The 18992-nt window shown below is 39.2% G+C and overlaps 1 protein-coding gene across 1 annotated transcript; it reads right to left on the bottom strand.

The window, feature by feature from the left end:
• Positions 1-965: 965 nt before the first annotated feature.
• Positions 966-17333, bottom strand: Selenot (selenoprotein T). The gene is made up of 6 exons (XM_028763533.1): positions 17137-17333; positions 8427-8537; positions 7885-8011; positions 5903-5990; positions 4112-4265; positions 966-3715 (listed from the first exon to the last, which is right to left on the bottom strand). The coding sequence occupies exons 1-5, from the start codon at positions 17271-17273 to the stop codon at positions 4141-4143; spliced, it is 588 nt and encodes a 195-aa protein (XP_028619366.1). The 5' UTR covers positions 17274-17333; the 3' UTR covers positions 966-3715; positions 4112-4140.
• Positions 17334-18992: the final 1659 nt, after the last annotated feature.

Here is an 18992-nt window from a genome sequence, read left to right as displayed (position 1 = left end):
GTTTCAAAATTTATTTCCATAGGAAAGGATATGCTGCAGTCACAAAATATCAACTGGGGTAACCCTTTTAATAAACAACACCTCTCCTGTCATTGTTTGAGTTACTATTTTACCAAATGACTTGTTTCTGAAAAATAAGCAAATGTTCCAGTTTTTCTTCTGGGCTGAATCATGACCCTGGAGTACAAGCTGCTCAGTGTGTAGCTCGGACTGATAACCAACGTTATCTCGAATCTTACTAAGAAATGCAAATTATTGGGCTCTGTTTCAGAATCTTCAGAGATAAGCAGCTGGCATCTGTCTCGGTGATACTTACGCAGAAGCTTGAAAGGGCAGTGTGGGGAAGACACTGCAGGCAGCACACTGCTTTTACTTTGCTCATGGTTAACAAAAGCAAAGCAAAAACCACCCTGCTAGCTTTGGTATAGAATGCAAGGCTTTTTTAGTCTTCACACTGTATACATCTCAAACACTTTGTGTTTTCCTCTGAGATAGTTTTAAAGCTGGATCTGGTTGCTCATTCTGTTAAGAAAATTATTTACTGGGCTGGTGAGATGGCTCAGTGGTTAAGAGCACTGACTTCTCTCCTAGAGGTCATGAGTTCAAATCCCAGCAACCACATGGTGGCTCACAACCATCTGCAATGAGATCTGATGCCCTCATATGGGTATCTGAAGACAGCTACAGTGTACTTACATATAATAAATAAATAAAACAATCTTTAAAAAAAAAAAGAAAAATTATTTACTGATTTCTGCTTTTCTCAAAGAGGTGGAAGAGACAAGGAATCTCCCATTTCTGGGAAAATGTAGTATTGGCTTAATTAAGAACAAACAAAGTGATCTTTATTTTCTTCTAAGATTAATTTCCTTGCTGGTTGAGTCAGAAAAGGTGGTATTTTCTCTTTAGATTTGGGTATGTTGCTACATAAATTTCTCAGGAAAACTTACAAGTTGAGAGTGAAAGGTAGGACAATGTATGTTTTTCTTTTATGTTCCAAACAAGAATAAATCACAACACTGTTGATGGCTGAGTACTATACCCACAAATTATAAAGCTTAGGATAACAACTTTAAGGTCTAAAACTGGTAAGATTTAGAGTCAGAGATGGGAATTAAAAAAAACACAACAATAACAACAAAAGCTGACTGGCTAGCTGAAGAAGCCTTAGAAAGCAAACATTGGATGACAACCTTTAGAATGCACTAGTAGAGAATTATTCTTGCAAAGCAGGGTTCCTTTCACATTGGCTTATTTATTTTCACAATGTCACAAAGAAGTCCCAAATCTTTACAGTTCTTTACCTGCTTCTCATTTTTTAAAAAAGAAAAGCCCTAGAATATCAAATCATGTTTAAAAAACTTTAACTGAATTATTTAAGTTATGACAACGATAGAATGTGCCAGTCAAGCAAACTTCCAATTACTAAACCTCTGAAGTAAGAATGAACCATGACTGGATCTCACCCCATTTCACAGCTGTCCAGGCTGAGCAACTGTCACTAATTCAAGTGCACAGCCAATGCCACTCACATGCTGAAAGCATGTGTTCTGTACATTTGACACGCTGAGGTTAAAGCCATGTTTTACCCACTTTTTAATTAATGCAAAAAACCTTCCACAATGGCAACTGCATTGAAAACTCCAGTAAAATTAGCCAGCCACAATCTTCTGATTAATAGAGCACAGACATTTTGTAACTATACAATTTATAAGCAACTAATAAATTTTGAAATGTTAGTAATATAATAAAGTTATAAATAGTTTACCATCTCCTTTCCCTTATATATTTTTATATTCATGCATCTCATTTATCTGTCTAGTAGACTATTAAATTCTGGATTTAAATATGACTAAGCATAAAATAAAACAGAGATGAGTGTGACTGTGTAAGCCAGTACAAGCTAGTAACTTGAAAACAAATTCAACCTAAGGCATACATGGAGAAGCTTGGATTTGACATTGGGTTCTTCATAGTCTGGCCTGTCAAGTACACATGAACATCCATGGCTCAAATTATGAACGTCTATGCACCATAAAGCTAACTGCATCACAACGGAATGCCCATTACTTGAAGAAAGGCCCCTCCGATGTTAAACTTTGCAAGATGTGGAGTTTGAGGTGGTAGGCAACCATATTAGCAAGGTTAAGACCTAGTCAATATATACATATATATGGAACTTTCCATTTAAATTACATCTATCACCAAAAGAACCTAGGCTAGTAGTGCTACAATCCGGATCAAAAGGGTACTATTCCATCAGTTTTCTTCTGTTAATCACTAGACTATCTTCCTGTTATCTGAAGCTCACAGTAGATTCCACTTTAGGCTGTAAGCGCCATTGCCTGAATGCACTCAATGGAGTCCAGTAGTCAGGCTGCTCTCAGCATCTAAGAGTCAGGCAGCATCAACATCAAGTCACCCACTGCATTTCCTCCCCTCAGGCTCCTAACGTCCACTCACAGGTCCAGGGATACGTTTGGCTCTTCCACTTACTCCCTTTCTGTTGCCTCGGCTGCTATGTAACCGCTATTCAAAATCATGCTCTAATTCTATCATTCTTATTGTCTTTATCAACTCTTAAGTTTCTTTTTAGAACTCTGGAACAGTATGAAAACATTAAAAATATTTTTAATTTTGTCTTTCAAATACAATAAAATTCTGATATATGATGTTAAGATAATTCAATTACTAGACAAATGATCTCCGTTTACATAATACATACTTTGTAAAGAGGTTTCACTGAATTTTTCTTTAGTGAGGTGAGTTTCAACTGTTCTAAAAACAGTAAATTAGCTCATTACATGTGTGTGAATCTAAAGTATGTCCTTTACGAGATTATCTGTAAGTCAAAAACAAAAAAAATTAGGCAGATGGTTGTTAAAAATAATGCTAACAGATACACTGAGCAGTAAACTTTTTCATTTAACTTAACATCTGCTCGGTTTAAATTAGTTTAGTATAAAGGGCCCATTAATTAACTCATTAGATTGGTCAGGGCAAGACATTTGAACTACACAATAGGATTTTTAAAGCAGTTAGTTTTGCTGTTCTTGATAATCTCTCTCTCTCTCTCTCTCTCTCTCTCTCTCTCTCTCTCTCACACACACACACACACACACACACACACACACACACACACCCCATACTTACTAGGCACCACACATACACACACAAGGTAGAATATTCTGGGTACTGGATTTCCTCCCATAATCCTGTATAATTTACTGTTCACAATCTGCAGTGTTTTTAAAACTATGTATTAAACATGGCCAATTAGAGCTATCTGAGAAAATCTTAAAAATTATTTGGGAACTTCAGGTGTTGCCACAAGAAAACTGATATTTAACTATTAAAAAAAATGAAAATTCATATAAAAACACAACCAATTTAACACACATGTTGAAAAAAACTCAAGTTGTAACTCAATTCTGTACTTTCTCAAACATGACCAAGAAAAGAATTACAAGTAGTAACGCTATGTCAAGAAGAAGAAACTATGAACAGTGGGCTCGGGGAAGCTACACAGTATCACTGCACTACACGTATGTGCAGAATTCAGCATGTGCCAGCATGGAAAACTGTCTTGCACTGAGGTTTTCCAAGAGGTACAACGAGCCTGCCAAGAAACATCTGGTCTGTACTAACAGCTTGCTGTCTTCAGTACAGGCCTTCATAATGTCAGTCACGCTGCTCTTGCAAAATCCCATAGTGTCTGAAACAAACAGAAAAAAGAATACCATATTTCAGTAGTCACTCTTACACAAACTCTCGGGACGCTAACCCACTGATCAGAAAGGAACAGAGAATGCCAATACTAAGCCAAAGCTAACCGATCCTCTTTACATTTACACATTGGCTCGTAAGTCTTAACTATGTGAAAAATGGTACACATACTTAGGAACTGATGATTTCAAAGTAAGGAGAAGCTATGTATCTATAAACTGTAATAAAACACATCAATTCTGAATATTAGGAGGACAGAGTTTGAAAGCATATGTATCTGTTTCATTTTAAATTGCAACTTAGAACTAGTATATAGCATATCCTAGCATTTGTGATAAGATTAATGGAAACCAATAAATAGCTACTACATTTTTAAACTACTTACAAAAGAGTTTTCAGTGCTGATAGGTAGGGCTATGACCTATGATGTGGAATTGAATCCATATGCACATTGAGTTTCATTTCATTGTCAAGAATTTGAACAAGCTGTTGCATGGATGGAAGATGTCCAGACTCCAGCTTAGACCACACTGGCACATCTACAAAGACAAACAGTCAAAACCCCCAAACCCACCCCAAAACACATTAATGATGCTTCCGCAATAAACATCGACCCCACAAATATTTACTGAATTTCATACACAAATAGCAACACAACAGTGTACTGCTTCATCCTCTTAGGGGGTTTTTGCTGCAGCATAAAAAACCAAGGGCATTACAAGTCACCACAAAACTATATTTGGGATTAAAACCCCAGTGCTATAATGCTACAGGAGCACAAATACCAGCCTCTCTTGCTGACTGGTCAGAAAAAGATATCAGTTAAACTAGATCTATAAAGAAAAAGATAAGTCACTAAGGTAAAGGTTTGGAAGTTGAAAGGAACAGGCCTGAACAGGATATACAAGAGAGTTTTACAAGAGAGACTAAAGAGGCATAGAAATTTAGATTGGGGTAAAAAAAAAAAAAAAAAACAACAACAACAACAAAAAACAAAAACCTGCAACCAACCAAGAAGGAAACATTTTGCCTAAGGAATACTGTCTGTCACATTCAACTTGCAAAGCTATGGGAAGGCATTTTAAAATTGGGCATAGTTGTGTTCAAATAAAACTATTAGACAGGCAAAGGATATGAAACACAGGACCATGGCCCAAATTAGATTTAGCAGGACCTTTGCTCACACTGAATATACTGGCATTATTTTGAAAGAGAACTTGCTTAAGGGAGTTAGGACACTCAAGTGTAACAAGGGAAGTGTCATTATGAAGGTCACTATGGCCAGCAATAATGGCACCCAACTGCATTCAATATATAACCAGAGACCAAATTTCTGTAAAATTCTCCTTAATGAAACTTCAGTGTTTTGTTATAAACACAGAAGTTTGAATTTCAAGTATTATTTTCATCCATTTAAAAATGGCCAGGCTTGGTCATTTTCCCATGCCCTTAATGCCAGCACTCAGAAGGCAGAGGCAGGCGGATCTCTGTGAGTTCGAGTGAAACTAGCCTGGTCTACAAAACAAGTTCCAAGACACAGAGAAACCCTGTTTTAAAAAAAATAAACAACAACAAAAAAGGTAAAAGTTGTGGCTAAAGGTCTATTCATCAACCTACTATTCAGAGACCATATGAGGCCATGTAACATGGGGGGGCGGGGGTTGGGGGGCAGTGAAGATACCAGGAGTAGGTCTAAGCAATGTAGGACAAAGAATTTAGAGCATCTGGTAATCCCTTAACTACGGAATGGAGGACTATCCTAGGCTGCTTCGAAATTAGATAGACAAATGATGAAACAATTAAATGAACAAAAACCCCAGAGGAGAACCAAAGCAGCACAGAGGAATCAAAGGTAGCTAAGAGCTTATTTTGAAGTCGGTTGCTTAAGAGTCTCAGGTAAAGCAGTCAAAACATGTGTAGAGAATCCTAATGCTATGCACTCAAGAATCGAACAGCTTTTACTTTAAAGCCATGGAATAGAGAATATTAGCCAGAGTTAGCACACGGGAGCAAACTAATCTAGGAATCCTAAAACCTCAAGTAGCAGTAAAGATTCTTCAATTTTTATCATATAAACTTTTATATTAATATCAAAGAATTTTCTCATGGAAAATAAAAAGCCTACTATTGTTAAGCATGTAAGACTCATCACAAATGTACACTACTCAGGACTTACCATTTAAAGTTATCTCAAATGCACCTGTTGACATACACTGGTTCTCGATCATGTTGCTCAAGAAGAAAACCATCATACATGCATAAACCTAGAAGTCAAACAGCACAATACAAATTTGTTTGTTTCAACCTTAATAGTACTTTATTTTAAGATCCTTTAAGTGTCCATATAAAAAGCTGTCTTATAAGTTTAGATATCATCTACACATCAAGAAAAATTCACAGCTGTTTACATATGAAAGAATAAACACACAAAATTCACATTATATACAGATTTTCAAAAACATATCAATAACTGAAGTAAAAAATGCCAACTTAATGGTTCACTTTACCAATTTTATATGTAAAATGTCCACGTGCACAAGAGAATAGTGATGCAATCACCAACAGCTCTGCCAATTACATACAACCTACTTACATTTTTTTTAAAGCATTTTAAATCATCAGTAGTTTTAGAGTGCTTAACATACAGAAGCACATGCTTTTGCCTTTCAAAGGCAAAAACTACCCTTTTCAAAAAGAGAGCAGAGGCATTGTGCTTTAATTTAGTGAACTTACTGGACTAAAAGCTGGATATGGTGAAGATCTAAAAGGAAACGTCTGTAAGAGAAAGGGCTTGTCCACCTATTCTTTTTGAGCCAGGTGGTAGTTGATGAACACAGAAGGCACTGCCATAAAATCTCTATCTTTAACTCTCTTGGCTCTTCCATGGCCAACCAGGAACAGCACCTATACCTACATAAGCCAATGCAACAAGCACAGCATGCTACAGATACACAAGAAGTGCAGCAAGAATACTAGTAAGCACTCAGCTGCAAACCCACATCTGGCTAACAATGGGGTAGAAATACACTTCTAGAGACACTTAAGGATGCTTACATTAACAATGCCTGTTCTCGAAGAACCATATAGGAACCTGTTAAAGATACTGAGACTTGAACTAAAGGGCAAAGCTAGAGCACTCGCCAGAGAACCTTGCTTTATAAGGGAAGCGTCTATAAAGTAGACCCATTTCCAATGATGGTAAATGATTCAGGGGAAAAAGATTTTAAGTAAAAAGATAAGACTAATGGGCAGAAGACCTGACTGAATAACTGAGAAAAGCCAACACTGAGAAAGGCATAACTTCTCCTTTTTCTTCTTTCTCTATCCTAAGCATGCTCTCCTCAACACTTTGGACTTTCCATCAACATTTTGGGCTTTCTTACTCTTCCTCTAAAGCTTCCCTCCCTACCATAAACATGGCTGCTGACCAATCATGGGTCTGACCTCCACACCAGCTTAAAAGACATGGCTGTTCCTTCTCTCCTCCAGCCAGCTGGTAAGGTTTTGCAGCTAGTTTCTCTTTTGAATGCTAACTGTCTCCATGCTTTTTTTTTTTTTTTTTTTTTTAAAAAAAAGGTGCTCTAAAACTGTATGCTACAAAATTCTACAGATGAAAAAAACAGCACACAATTCCCAACTGTATTCATATTGATTTTTTGCAGCAATTTGTCAAATAGCCCTCCATGAAGAAAAAAGATAAATCCTAAGAGTTTCGATAACAAATTAATGGAACCACATACCTATTAATACTACATTACTTGGTACAAAAGACTGGATTCCATAGAAATGCTCTGCTAGATATGATTTGATCTAAGTTCTAATCAAAATCCAGTAACAAATAGGTGTGTGCCTAGATTTTACTAGAGAAACCAAAGAGGTCATAATGAATGCCCTACAAGGTATTCAGCTTTCACTGTGCAAACTGAAGCCAAGGGCAGATAAGGGCTTCTCCTGGGACAGAAAATGGTGCAAGTTAAAACAGAACAAAAGGCAGGTGAATCACTAACAGTGACAAAATAATCACAACAACCACACATACATACACACTCACTCACACACACACTCACTCTCCCAAGTGCTCACCCTCCCCCCCCACCCACAGAGTCCCAGTCACAGTTACTACAACCCTAAAGGCCCACAGCCACCAAAGCCACATACCTTATTTTCTTGGCCCCACTGCCAGATGCTAGGAGCTTGCATGCCGAAAAAAGCAAAAGGATCTTTGCCAACAATTATTAAGCCTATTAATACTAGTTTGAAGACTGACAGGAAAGATGCTATGTGTCTATCAAAAGAAAAGAAACAAATTAATCAGAAACTACAATTTCTTATCTATTTTGAAATGTAATAGTTAAAGTTTATGAAAAGATATTTTCTGCATATAAAATGTAAGTTATTAATTATATTAAATTTAGTATCACTAATTTTCTAGGAAATGTGGTAGGCTTGGGATGTGGTTCAGTGGTAAGATGCATGCTCAAATAACAGCTTGGGTTCAATCTTCGCCTAATTTCCCAACATAAATTACATAAAGAAATATATCTTTAAAAGTCTTCATCCCATGTGTTATTTATAAAATAGCATTCTCTGTATATTATTATGAGCAAATAAAAAATTACAAGAACCAGCAAAGGTGACTGAACCTATTTACAAAGCTTATAAGTTCAAAGACTATATTCAAGTTTCTGAAATTCACTCACCTATAAATTGGTTGAGGGAGATAATTCTCTCCTTCAATGCGGATGTCTGGATACCGCTGGCTAATAACCCGCATGTACTCCTCAAACACCCGCCTGTACCCTCAGGATACACTGCCAAGAAATAAAATGTTTCCATTAAGTGTTCTGAATGCATTTAGACTTAAAGTCAAGTAAAGTCTAAGAATTATTATCAGAATTATTATTATTATTAAAATTTTTTCAGAATTCTTTAAAATTAATGACTGAACTTAGACAACAGATACAGGGCAGGTTTTGCCCCCCTCCCATTTTATAAACTCTGTATGTTTATGTCCCCAACAAATTAGCCAGTTATAACAGTACACTTCATAGCTTTGTGTTAGGCAACACCAAACACCAATTTACATATGCCTGCATATCAAACTCTCACATCAACTGATCCTCTGTGAAGACTACAGAAAATATTGACTAAAATACAAGTGGCAGAGACAGTTAGAACTGCTTGCACAGAGCCCTGGATGGGCACCTAAGGAGTTCAGAAAGTGACTCAGACCAACAAAAAGGCATCGGAACCTGTGAGAGACCAATTAGGGAATCTGAAAATCTGAGAAGGCCTCCCTCACAGGTTTCTGATTCACATCTGTACTTCCCCAATAGAAAGTATTTCTTTTTCTTCCCAATCCCATTGGAAACTTTTTACTGTATGTCCTCCAAAGATTCTGGTATTAAATATTACTTAATAGAGAGTGACTTTTAAAAAAATCCACATTCATTTCTAGAGACACTGCAAGCTATCCTCTGGCAGTCATGCATTTCTGGAACATGAGCAATGAGGGATCTCCTGTAAGTAGGACCCAACCCTCTGCCATGCAGGCTATGAAAACGGGAACACAGGGGACTGAAGAAAATGGTGGGCAGAAGTCAGAGTTTTCTTTCCCCAAACTGCAAAGGCTTGAGATTTTGCTCCCTCCTTAGCTACTCTTCCCTTCCCACAACCACTCCCTTCCTTTCCTTGCTTTTTCCTCCCCAGGTGCTAGGGGCAAACCTAGAGCCTTCCTTGTGATAGGAAAGTACTCCACTTAGCTATACCCTTAGCCTGCCAAGTTCTACCCTTTAATTTGGAGGCATTGAGAGGCAGGGACTCGTAACAGGTTTGACTTTAGTATAAGTAGGTATGTGGCTACAATTAGTGATATAGTAGAGAAGAGAGAAGTAAAATAGTTGGTACCCTGTCAGGCAGCTAAACTGTAGAGTTGGAAAAGCGTATGGTCTTTTGGGATAGCAGAGTCAAGAGACATTTCTAGACGTCCTAAATCTAAACTTTCTAACTTCCTAAGTTCCTGTAACTTTCCAGTTCCATAGTGTGTATGAATTCTCCCCAAATATACTGTCCCTGAAGCCTAGGCCCATCTACTACTGTTCATCTGTGCTCCCAGAGCCTATTGCATACTGATAACTCATGTTATACTGATAGACTCATGTACTGACATAGAACTTGACAACTCATTTAACGGACCGTGAATTTGACAGTTTTAACATGTTTTTCAGATAGAAGTATTTACTCTACAGAGATAACTGTAGAATATCAGAAAAACTTTTCAAGACTGCTTATTCTCCAATGAAATCTTCCTAATCCTAAATTTACACTCTTCCCTAAAACACTCTACTACAGCCAACAAATGTTCCATATCTTGTCAGATCTCATGTTTCCAAGTAAGAAACCTTTGATTTGCTTAACTCTGTTCCTAAATCAACTATATCACACACAAATACAAAAACATTTCTCATAAAAAGTCATGCTGGTCCACACCCCCATCCCAACCCTAAGCCCACTAAGTGTTCTGGTTATTCCACTTGGTTCATGCTAAGCTTCCCAACAGGTTGGTTAAAGTCTAATCTGAACCAACTTAAGAACTGCCAGTGCAGAACCTCGCTTCAGTTGTCACACAGCTCAGAGGAACCTCTAGCACAGCGGCCAGCTGTCCTTGACGTCACATGCTTGCTTTGACTGTTAGCAGTCTTGCTTATACCAATTATTGCATTAGTTCCCATGAACTCATTGTTTTGTAAATACATGACTTTTTGAATTAAATTATTTACAAAGGTTAATAAATTCAGGACCTGAACTGGATCAAAAATCAATCTGGTCAAGATGATTCAGCAGGCAAAGGTGTTTGCTGCCAAGCCTGAGCCACATGGCACAGGTACCTGTGCAAGAGCAAATATTTAAATGTGCATGTGAACTCATGCACACATGCATACTCTAATTAAAAATTTTAAAAATTAAGCTAAAAGCACACTAGGGTAAATGCAGACTGTAACAATTGCCTTTTAACTACAGACAAGACAAGAAGACAGACACAAGTACAGGCACCACTTTCAAATCTTATTATTATTATTATTTTTGATTTCCCACAAACCTGATCAAAGAAGCAGGCCCTAGAACAAAGCAAGCCTGTGAGGTTTTGCCTTCCCTGCTTTAGACCTGAGCAGACTCAGAAAGGGTGGGCTGACTTGTTCGTGGTCATAAGACTAACACAGGGCAGAGCATGATTGGAGAACAAGTTATGAAAGCCCATCAACAAATATATCTGATCCCACTGTCCAATTTCCTCAAAGGTCAATGAATTGACCAAGGATTTTCCAACAGAAGGACAGATGTACATAAAAAATGTTGGCCATTTCTTATGGGCCAGTGAGATGGCTCAGCAGGTGAAAAGTACCGCCCACAAAAGCCTGATGACCTATGTTCAATCCCTACAACCCATGCTAAAGGATAATCAACTCTCTAAGGTTGTTCTTTTGACCTCCACACATGCATTGTGGCCCCACTTGTGGGCTGATGGATGAAGTCAGGAAATACGCTCTCCAACTATCCACAGTGCAAGTCCATTAACTTCCTCTGACGCAGCATTCACTCTGGTCTAAATATCATACCTTTACTATCCAACTCTCTCTGCATTTTGAAGATAACCATGTAAAAGTGACACAGAGAATGTATGAAAATGAATATATTACTAGAAAAATATCAACAGTACTTTAAATGATTATAGTTCTTAGTCTCCTGAAGGAGTTTACAATCTAATTTGAGAGAGACAAATACACAGCAATCTCTGGAGAACAATTATAAGGTAACCCACAAGCAAGCCCATGATGCAGCACATAAATCAAACACGTGTTAAAGTGAAAATACAGCTGTAACTTCACTGTTTTGTGTAACTCTTTTCTCAGGACATAAACTATCTGGCTTCTACCCTTTTTTCATCTCTATTCTCTCTTCTTTATGAACAAAATTGGCAATAATAAACATAGACTCATGTTCTGAACATTAAGGCTGATCTGAGCAGTAAAGTCACAACATGAGGTAACTCCATACAAAATATACAACCACCTTCCACACGAACTGGTCAAAGAGAGAGACCTACACATAAGGAAGAGCCCGCCCGTGAGCAGCACAGATGCTAAGTTTAACCAAGTTCTGTGGCATCTGAAAGCAAGTGCTGTGGTACCAGGACTCAGAACAATGACACCCAGGCTTGGTTTTCATCCTTACAACAACCACTGCAGGAGTCTAACTTCAGTTACTCCCGCTTCTCATGTGCCTCTACTAGTCAAGATTAACTGAAACATTAAAGTACTACTATGCTGGGAAAACACTGTGGTACAGAATAGTTCCCAGTCTTTTTCTCTTTGGAGACAGGGTCTCACAGTAAGTTGCCTAGGCTGTCTTCACACTTTCCTTCACATTGGGATGGTAGGTATGTGCCATCGCAACTAGCCCGAAAATGTTTAAAACAGTTTTTAGTACATAGCCTTTACCAAATTCTAATTCAAAGTCTGAAACCACAGAAATTCAAATCAATAGAGCACACTCAACACTAACAATGACTAGAAGAAAAAAATGTGAGGGAAAAAGGTCAAAATTAAGAAAAATTACCTAAAGTTTGCTTCTGGAAAATTCCTACTTGAAACTTCACAGAGCTAAGACTTAGAGAGAGACTAGATAGCTTCACTTCTGCAAAGTGCCCCATCCCTAAGATTCTATATCCCAGCAGAGTGTTGTTTTGTAAAGATTTATTTATTTATGTATGAGTGTTCTGTCTGTATGCAAAAAGAGGACATCAGATGCCATTATAGATGGCTAGGAGCCACTATGTGGTTGTGGAGAACTGAACTCAGGAACTCTGGAAGAGCAGTCAGTGCTCTTAACCAGAGCCATGTCTGCAGCCCCAGATGTTCAAGAAGAGAAGCACTGGTGGGATTGAAGCAGTGCAGGTGCATCTGTGCATAGAGGGGAACAGGGAATAGTACTGGTACACTCCAGTGAAAGCTGGAGGCGTGGCTCAGTGCCTTGGAGGCCAAGAACATAGCATATCCCACCTAGAACCAATTCTGTGCTAAGCAGAGGCCAGCCAGCTAAGACCTACCAGACTATCATCTATGCTCTAGCCAAGGGTTAGGGGAAGGATCAAGGAAGACAGAAGTCTTTGAAGTCCTCAGGGGAAGTTGATGGCAGGTGCTTGCCTAGATCTAATACAAAATGGCACAGTATTTGCACACCCTACCTACACCTTCCTATACACACGAAAGTAGATTACTTTAATATTCAACACAATGGAGTAGTTAGCTGTGTGTTCTACTTTTTGGAGAATGCTAGCACAGCAATACCACCACCCCTGCTGCCCCCACCTTGATGATATTTTCAATCAGTGGTTGGCTAAATCCATAGATGTGGATCTCACAGATACAGAAGGCCAAGTATAATTCAACACTTCAAGCTGCTAAATTACCTACCTCCTAAAGATCCCTCTAACCTCTTTGTATATTCACTACTATATCTTGTTCCAAGTTTTATCACTTCTCAGTTGGACAACTCTAAAAAGCCCCTTCCCTTCTAAATATATTCCCTTCCATTCTTGTCTCTGGAATACCCTTTCTACAATAAAACCAGTCAGCTTTTCTGATCCTAGTTGAAACCTCAAGGGTCTATTCTACTACTTCTTTAAAGTTAATAATAGCTTTGGGCTTCTCATGCGAAGTATATTTTCCTACAATAAGGCTACTGTCTACAAAGCTCTATGGAAACAAATCTCATTATCAGATCTCTGTTCAATGGCAGAGGAGATGACTCAGTTTTGAAAAAGCTTGCCAAGCAAGCAAAAGGCCTTGAGTTCAATCCTTAGCACTAACAACAAAAAAGCCAGGAATGATGATCTCAAGTCTGCATCCTTGTCTCATAAACATGGTGAGCATCCTGAAGACCTGAAGAAAAAATGACAAGCTATCTTCCCTTCCTTCCTCTCCTCCCCCACCTCCCTGATTCCCCTCCTCCTCAGGTCCAAGTTCATTTCTTCAAAGAAACCTTCTTGATTCCAGACTGGGACTCTCCTATCATTAAAACCTTCCCTTATAGCTCTTAAACGCTCTTAACAGAATTGCAATTTTATGTGCTAGTTTGGTTTTGCCTATTAAAATCACAAGAGCACAGAATTAAATTCTGTGCAACACATAGATATTAGAGTAGGCACAAAAATATTAAAGTATGCAAATATCAATTATCAATTAACCAATATGATCCACAATGTCTCCACTTCAGCATTTTGCTAATCTTGATCGGTATCAATCAGTTTTGGACTTATATAAATCAATTTTGGTCTTTAAAAAGATTTTTAGATTATGTGTATTTGTAGAGAAGGGGGTGTATTAGGTAGCTGCCTGAGGAAGTCAGAGACATCAGAAATCACTGGAGGTGGAGTTACTGGAGGTTATTAACTGCCTGACATGGAAGCTAGGAACTTGGACAGCAAGCTCTCAACTACTGAGCATTTCTTCAAGGCCCTCAAGTATGTGGTCAATTTCTTTCTACTCTACTATGAAAGCAAAGGCTAAGACAGCATACATTTAAATAAAAATCTATTTTCCTAATGCCAGCTTCAGTTATCTCAGAAAAATTGCAACCAGGACCTAGCTATCCAGAATTATAGCCATAATTAAATTGCTAATTTGAAAATTCAGCATATTTTAATGTTCTGAAAGGATAACTTCATATAATCTACTATTCTCAGTAATTCAATTGTCTAATGCTCAAGGGAGTATTAACTGTAAAGAATAATAGTAACCTCTTTAAACTGTAGCAAATGCAGATCTGAGTAGATTGTTAAATCAACTGTTCTTAGATAAAATAAAGACCCATTGTGGCTATGGGCAGCTCCCAGAATATATTACTGACCCATATAAGTCAGAGGAAGGAAAGTGAGACAGGACTTTAGGCCAAGGTCTGATCAGAGAACTTCCATTTTAACATTCAGTATTTAAACATCAAAATACTCAGAATCTATTTCTACTGTTCAGTCAACTAACACAGTAAACCAAGGGCGCAGATACAGAGAACAAAGTGGTATCATTTTTGGAAGTTTCCTGGTGGCCCTGTCTCCTGAACTGTGAAATCTTTAGCTACTATGATGGTTTGTATATGCTCGGCTCAGGGAGTGACACTATCAGAAGGTGTGGCCCTATTGGAGTAGGTGTGCCGCTATTCGTGTGGGCTTTAAGTCCCTCATTCTTGCTGCCTGGAATTCTGCTAGCAGCCTTCAGATGAAGGTATAGAACTCTCAGCTCCTCCTGCACCACGCCTGCCTGAATGCTGGCCATGTTCCCGCCTTGATGATAATAGGATGAACCTCTGAACCTGTAAGCCAGCCCCAATTAAATGATGTTCGTATAAGGTTTGCCTTGGTCATGGTGTCTGTTTACAACAGTAAAACCCTAACTAAGACAGCCACTGACACAGCAGATACTGAATGAACAGTTGTTGGAAAGGCAGGAGAACACAGAACTTGGTCATAAGCTTCGTCTTTGTCACACTCAATTCCATTATGCATTGTGTTGCTATTTTGCTCTATTAGCAACTGCAAAAGTGGTAGGAAAAAGAAGGTAGGAGTGCTGAGCTATGACAAATATTATTTAAGAAAAAGTACTTACAATAAATACACAACACAAAACTCACTGAAATGAACTTCTTTAGAACTGTTAAGCTGATTAAAAAAAAACACCTGAGTTTTATGGCACTGAAATTTTAAATTTGTTTTTTTCTCATGTGTTTATGTTCAATTGTATTAGTTTCTTCTCGCTTCCCAAACTTTTGAGTCAAAACCAGAAGCCTAATATTCACTTTACTATGAAGATTAATCTCTAGGGAATAACAAGCTAAATTTAACAACTTGGTATGGTATTATAAATAAAGCTATATCTAGTGTATATATACTAAAACATTAAAGGGCTTAGAATGATGGTAAAACAAACATTTGACATTTTAAATAAATCTGTACCTAAAGTACAAAGAAATACTGGACATCAACAGTTCAACTACAGCAATAAAGGTTTTTTAAAAGCTTAGTATTAATGACTGCTTGCTGTTCCTTCCATTCGCTGTTTTTGTTTTAGGTTTTGTCATGTTGTTTTTCAAGACAAAGACTGGGGTGGCTCAGGTTAGCTTTGACTTAGGTAGTCAGAGATAATCTTGAATATTTGATCCTTCTGACTCCACTGAGATTTCAGGTGTCACCTTAAGGAAAATGCACATAGTGAAACTATAACAAGAGTTCAAATACTGCACCAGAGAGATTTGGAAATTCGACCTGAATTCAGTCCCTCACACGATGGAAGAAAAAACAAACCAGTCTTTTAAAACCTAGTTAAATCTCAACCAACACATTTAACTGTATTTGTCAGCTGGTAAAATAGCTACCACTTTCTTAAAAAAAAAAAAAAAGTATGCGCGGCTGTGGGTGTTGGTCAATGGAACAGCAGCGATCTGTAAGGTAATAAATATCAGGATAGAGTAAAGGTCCCAGTGAGTTCTGTTTGTAACCAGAAAGTCACCAATTTTCACTCCAAAATTAATGTCTTGCCGTTTTACTTTCTGATTCTCTGGTTTAAATGCCACAAATTTCATTTTTTAAAAAATTTTTGCTTCGTCTTTAGTGATTAAGCAAAAAGCTTAAGTAAAAATCTAAACAAGACTGGTACACGTTTTTAAAAGTCGGCGTTAAATGAATTCTGCCCAGTAACAAAACAGAAAAGTATCCAGATTCTGAAAAGAATTATTAACCTGACATCCCATCCTGAGAAAACATCTTTTGAGGTTTCACTTTCTCCAGCCTTTTGATTTTTTTTTTTTAAATCGGAGCTTTTCAAAGCTTCCTCAACCCCTGCTGCCTTAGTAAAATGGATCCCTGTCCTGCTTTTAATGTTCAACTAATCAACAACAAAGTCCATTACTAACCGTCGTCGAAAACTGACCGGCTCCCTTCCTTTTTCAATGAATGAACAAGACCTTTAAAGGGGAAAGCTGCCAGGGAGGCGTGCGGATGCCGCGGACACTGAGCCGAGGTGCGGTTTCTAGGAGCGGCGGGCTCCACCTCGCGTCCTCCGGTCCGGCCCGGCCCAGTCACCGGCGCACAGCGACCCGGAGCCCCGCCGCCCTCGCAGGTGGCCGCCTCGGAAAGGCCGGCCTCCCAAGCCAGCACTCCAGAGAGAGCCTAGGGCCGGGGGCAGCGCTCCGAGGAAAGCCGAGGCCCGCCGAAGCGCCTCGACCTGGGACCGCCCGTGCGGAAGGCGCCGGCGCCGCACTCTCCAGCCAGGCAAGAGGCAGCGAGCTAGGCCGCGAAGCCGGGACCTCGGGTAGCGCGCAACCCGGGCAGGGCGGCCGGGGGTCGACGCGCGTACTCACCAAATCTGGAACTTGAGCAGCGGCCCCGTGGCGTACTGCATCTTTAGTCTCTTGCTGGGCACGCCGCCCAGGTTGGCAGAGGCCTCGCTGCGGACCATCGTCGACGCCGCCACCAGCAGAAGCAGCAGGAGCCTCATCTTAATTGAGACAGCCGCTCCGGCCGCCTTCAGACGGAGACTGCAGCCCAAAACCTAGCCACGAACTGCTTCCCACTGCGCAGGCGCGCTCTGCCAAGGTCGGCTAGAGAAGCCGGAATGCGCCTGCGCAGCCAGCATCTGCGCCCATTCTGGGAAGGAGCGCTGACCTGTTTCTCTACTTGATCCACCACCATCTTGGATGTGTGCAAACACTGACAGGGTACAAGGGAGAAAGGGAGAATTTTTGCTAGTGAGATATAAAAGGGACCCGTAGAAGTTGCTCTTGGCAGGTATGAATTCTACATCCCTTTTTTGTTTTTAAAGACATTCTCATATAGCTCAGACTGAAGCCAACTATATATAGCCTTGAATAACTGATTTTCCAGCCTCCAATTCCTAAATTTTAGGATTACAGGTCTACTTCTTATCAGCAGCAGCATCACATCGGTTGATCATTTATTTTTTATTTTTGGGGTTTTTTTTTGAGACAGGGTTTCTCTGTGTAGCCCTGGCTGTCCTGGAAGTCACTCTGTAGACCAAGCTAGCCTCGAACTCTCGAACTCAGAAATCCGCCTGCCTCTGCCTCCCAAGTGCTGGGATTAAAGGCGTGCGCCACCACCGCCCGGCCCGGTTGATCATTTATTTATGCTAGACATGGACTGTACAACTGAGCTGCGTTCCCTAACTCCTTTACATCCAAGGGGACGCCCAAATGTATTTAATGGCATTCCTTTACTCTTACAATATTTATCTCCTCTAAAAGAATATTTAAAACAAATTTTATGTTTCTCGAAAGATGTTTAGACCGGTTTCAGATTGCAGCTTGATCATCATAGACAATTGGTCTCATTTTGGGGTGATGGTGACGTTTTGTTCTACAAGATATTGGTTTGTTCCTTCTGATGTTGGCCCCTTATCATAAAGATGTTTTTTTGCTTAGTCTGGTCGCTCCTGGATTCCAAGGTGTCTGCAAGTTAGAATCATTTTCTGGAGGCCTTCACGGGCCTTTGTAGGAGAACATCTTAGGTAAAAATCGTACTGTGAACAGTTCTTCTCTGTGCATTTGTCAGAAAAAGTAATATTCCTAAAGTGTCACCTTACAGAATGTGCATACTCCTATAGGAAAGAATTTGTTGGATAGAAGATACTGAATACTGGTAGTAAAATTGTGGACATTATCTTGATGGAGCATAGTGGCCTGTGCCTTTTACCTCTGTGTCTAAACCTCCAGCAGCAAACAGGCGAGCATTTTGAGCATGGCTATTTTGAGAGCTGGCAATGTTTGTATCTTACTACTTATTTTTTTCTATATCTCATTCCGTCCTCCTCAAACAATGGATATACTGTTTTTGAATTATCACAAATATATTCTCAACTATTTAAAATGAGGTTGGGATAGGGGACACCAAAGCATCGTTAGGAATCTCCTAAGAAAATCCTTTGCTCCTAGTTTTTCTTTGATTTTATTGATTTGGGTTTGGATGGTTTAATCCTTTTTCAGACAGATTCTTAGTATGAGGTACAAGTTGTCCTGGATTTCTCTATGTAGCCCAGGCTGCCCCCAAATTTGAGTCAGTCCTGCTTCTACCTCCCAAGTAAGTGATGGGACTATCGGTGTGTGCCACAGTGTCCAGCTTTTTTTTTTTCTCTCTCTCTCTCTTTCTCTTTCTGGTTGAGATGGGGTCTGGTACAACCCAGGCTGGTTTCAAGCTATCTAGG

The sequence above is a fragment of the Grammomys surdaster genome, unplaced genomic scaffold (genome assembly GCF_004785775.1).
Source record: "Grammomys surdaster isolate TR1022 unplaced genomic scaffold, NIH_TR_1.0 139, whole genome shotgun sequence".
Lineage (NCBI taxonomy): Eukaryota > Metazoa > Chordata > Mammalia > Rodentia > Muridae > Grammomys > Grammomys surdaster.
Note: the sequence above shows the minus strand (reverse complement) of the source record. Positions and strands in the feature narration are given on the sequence as shown.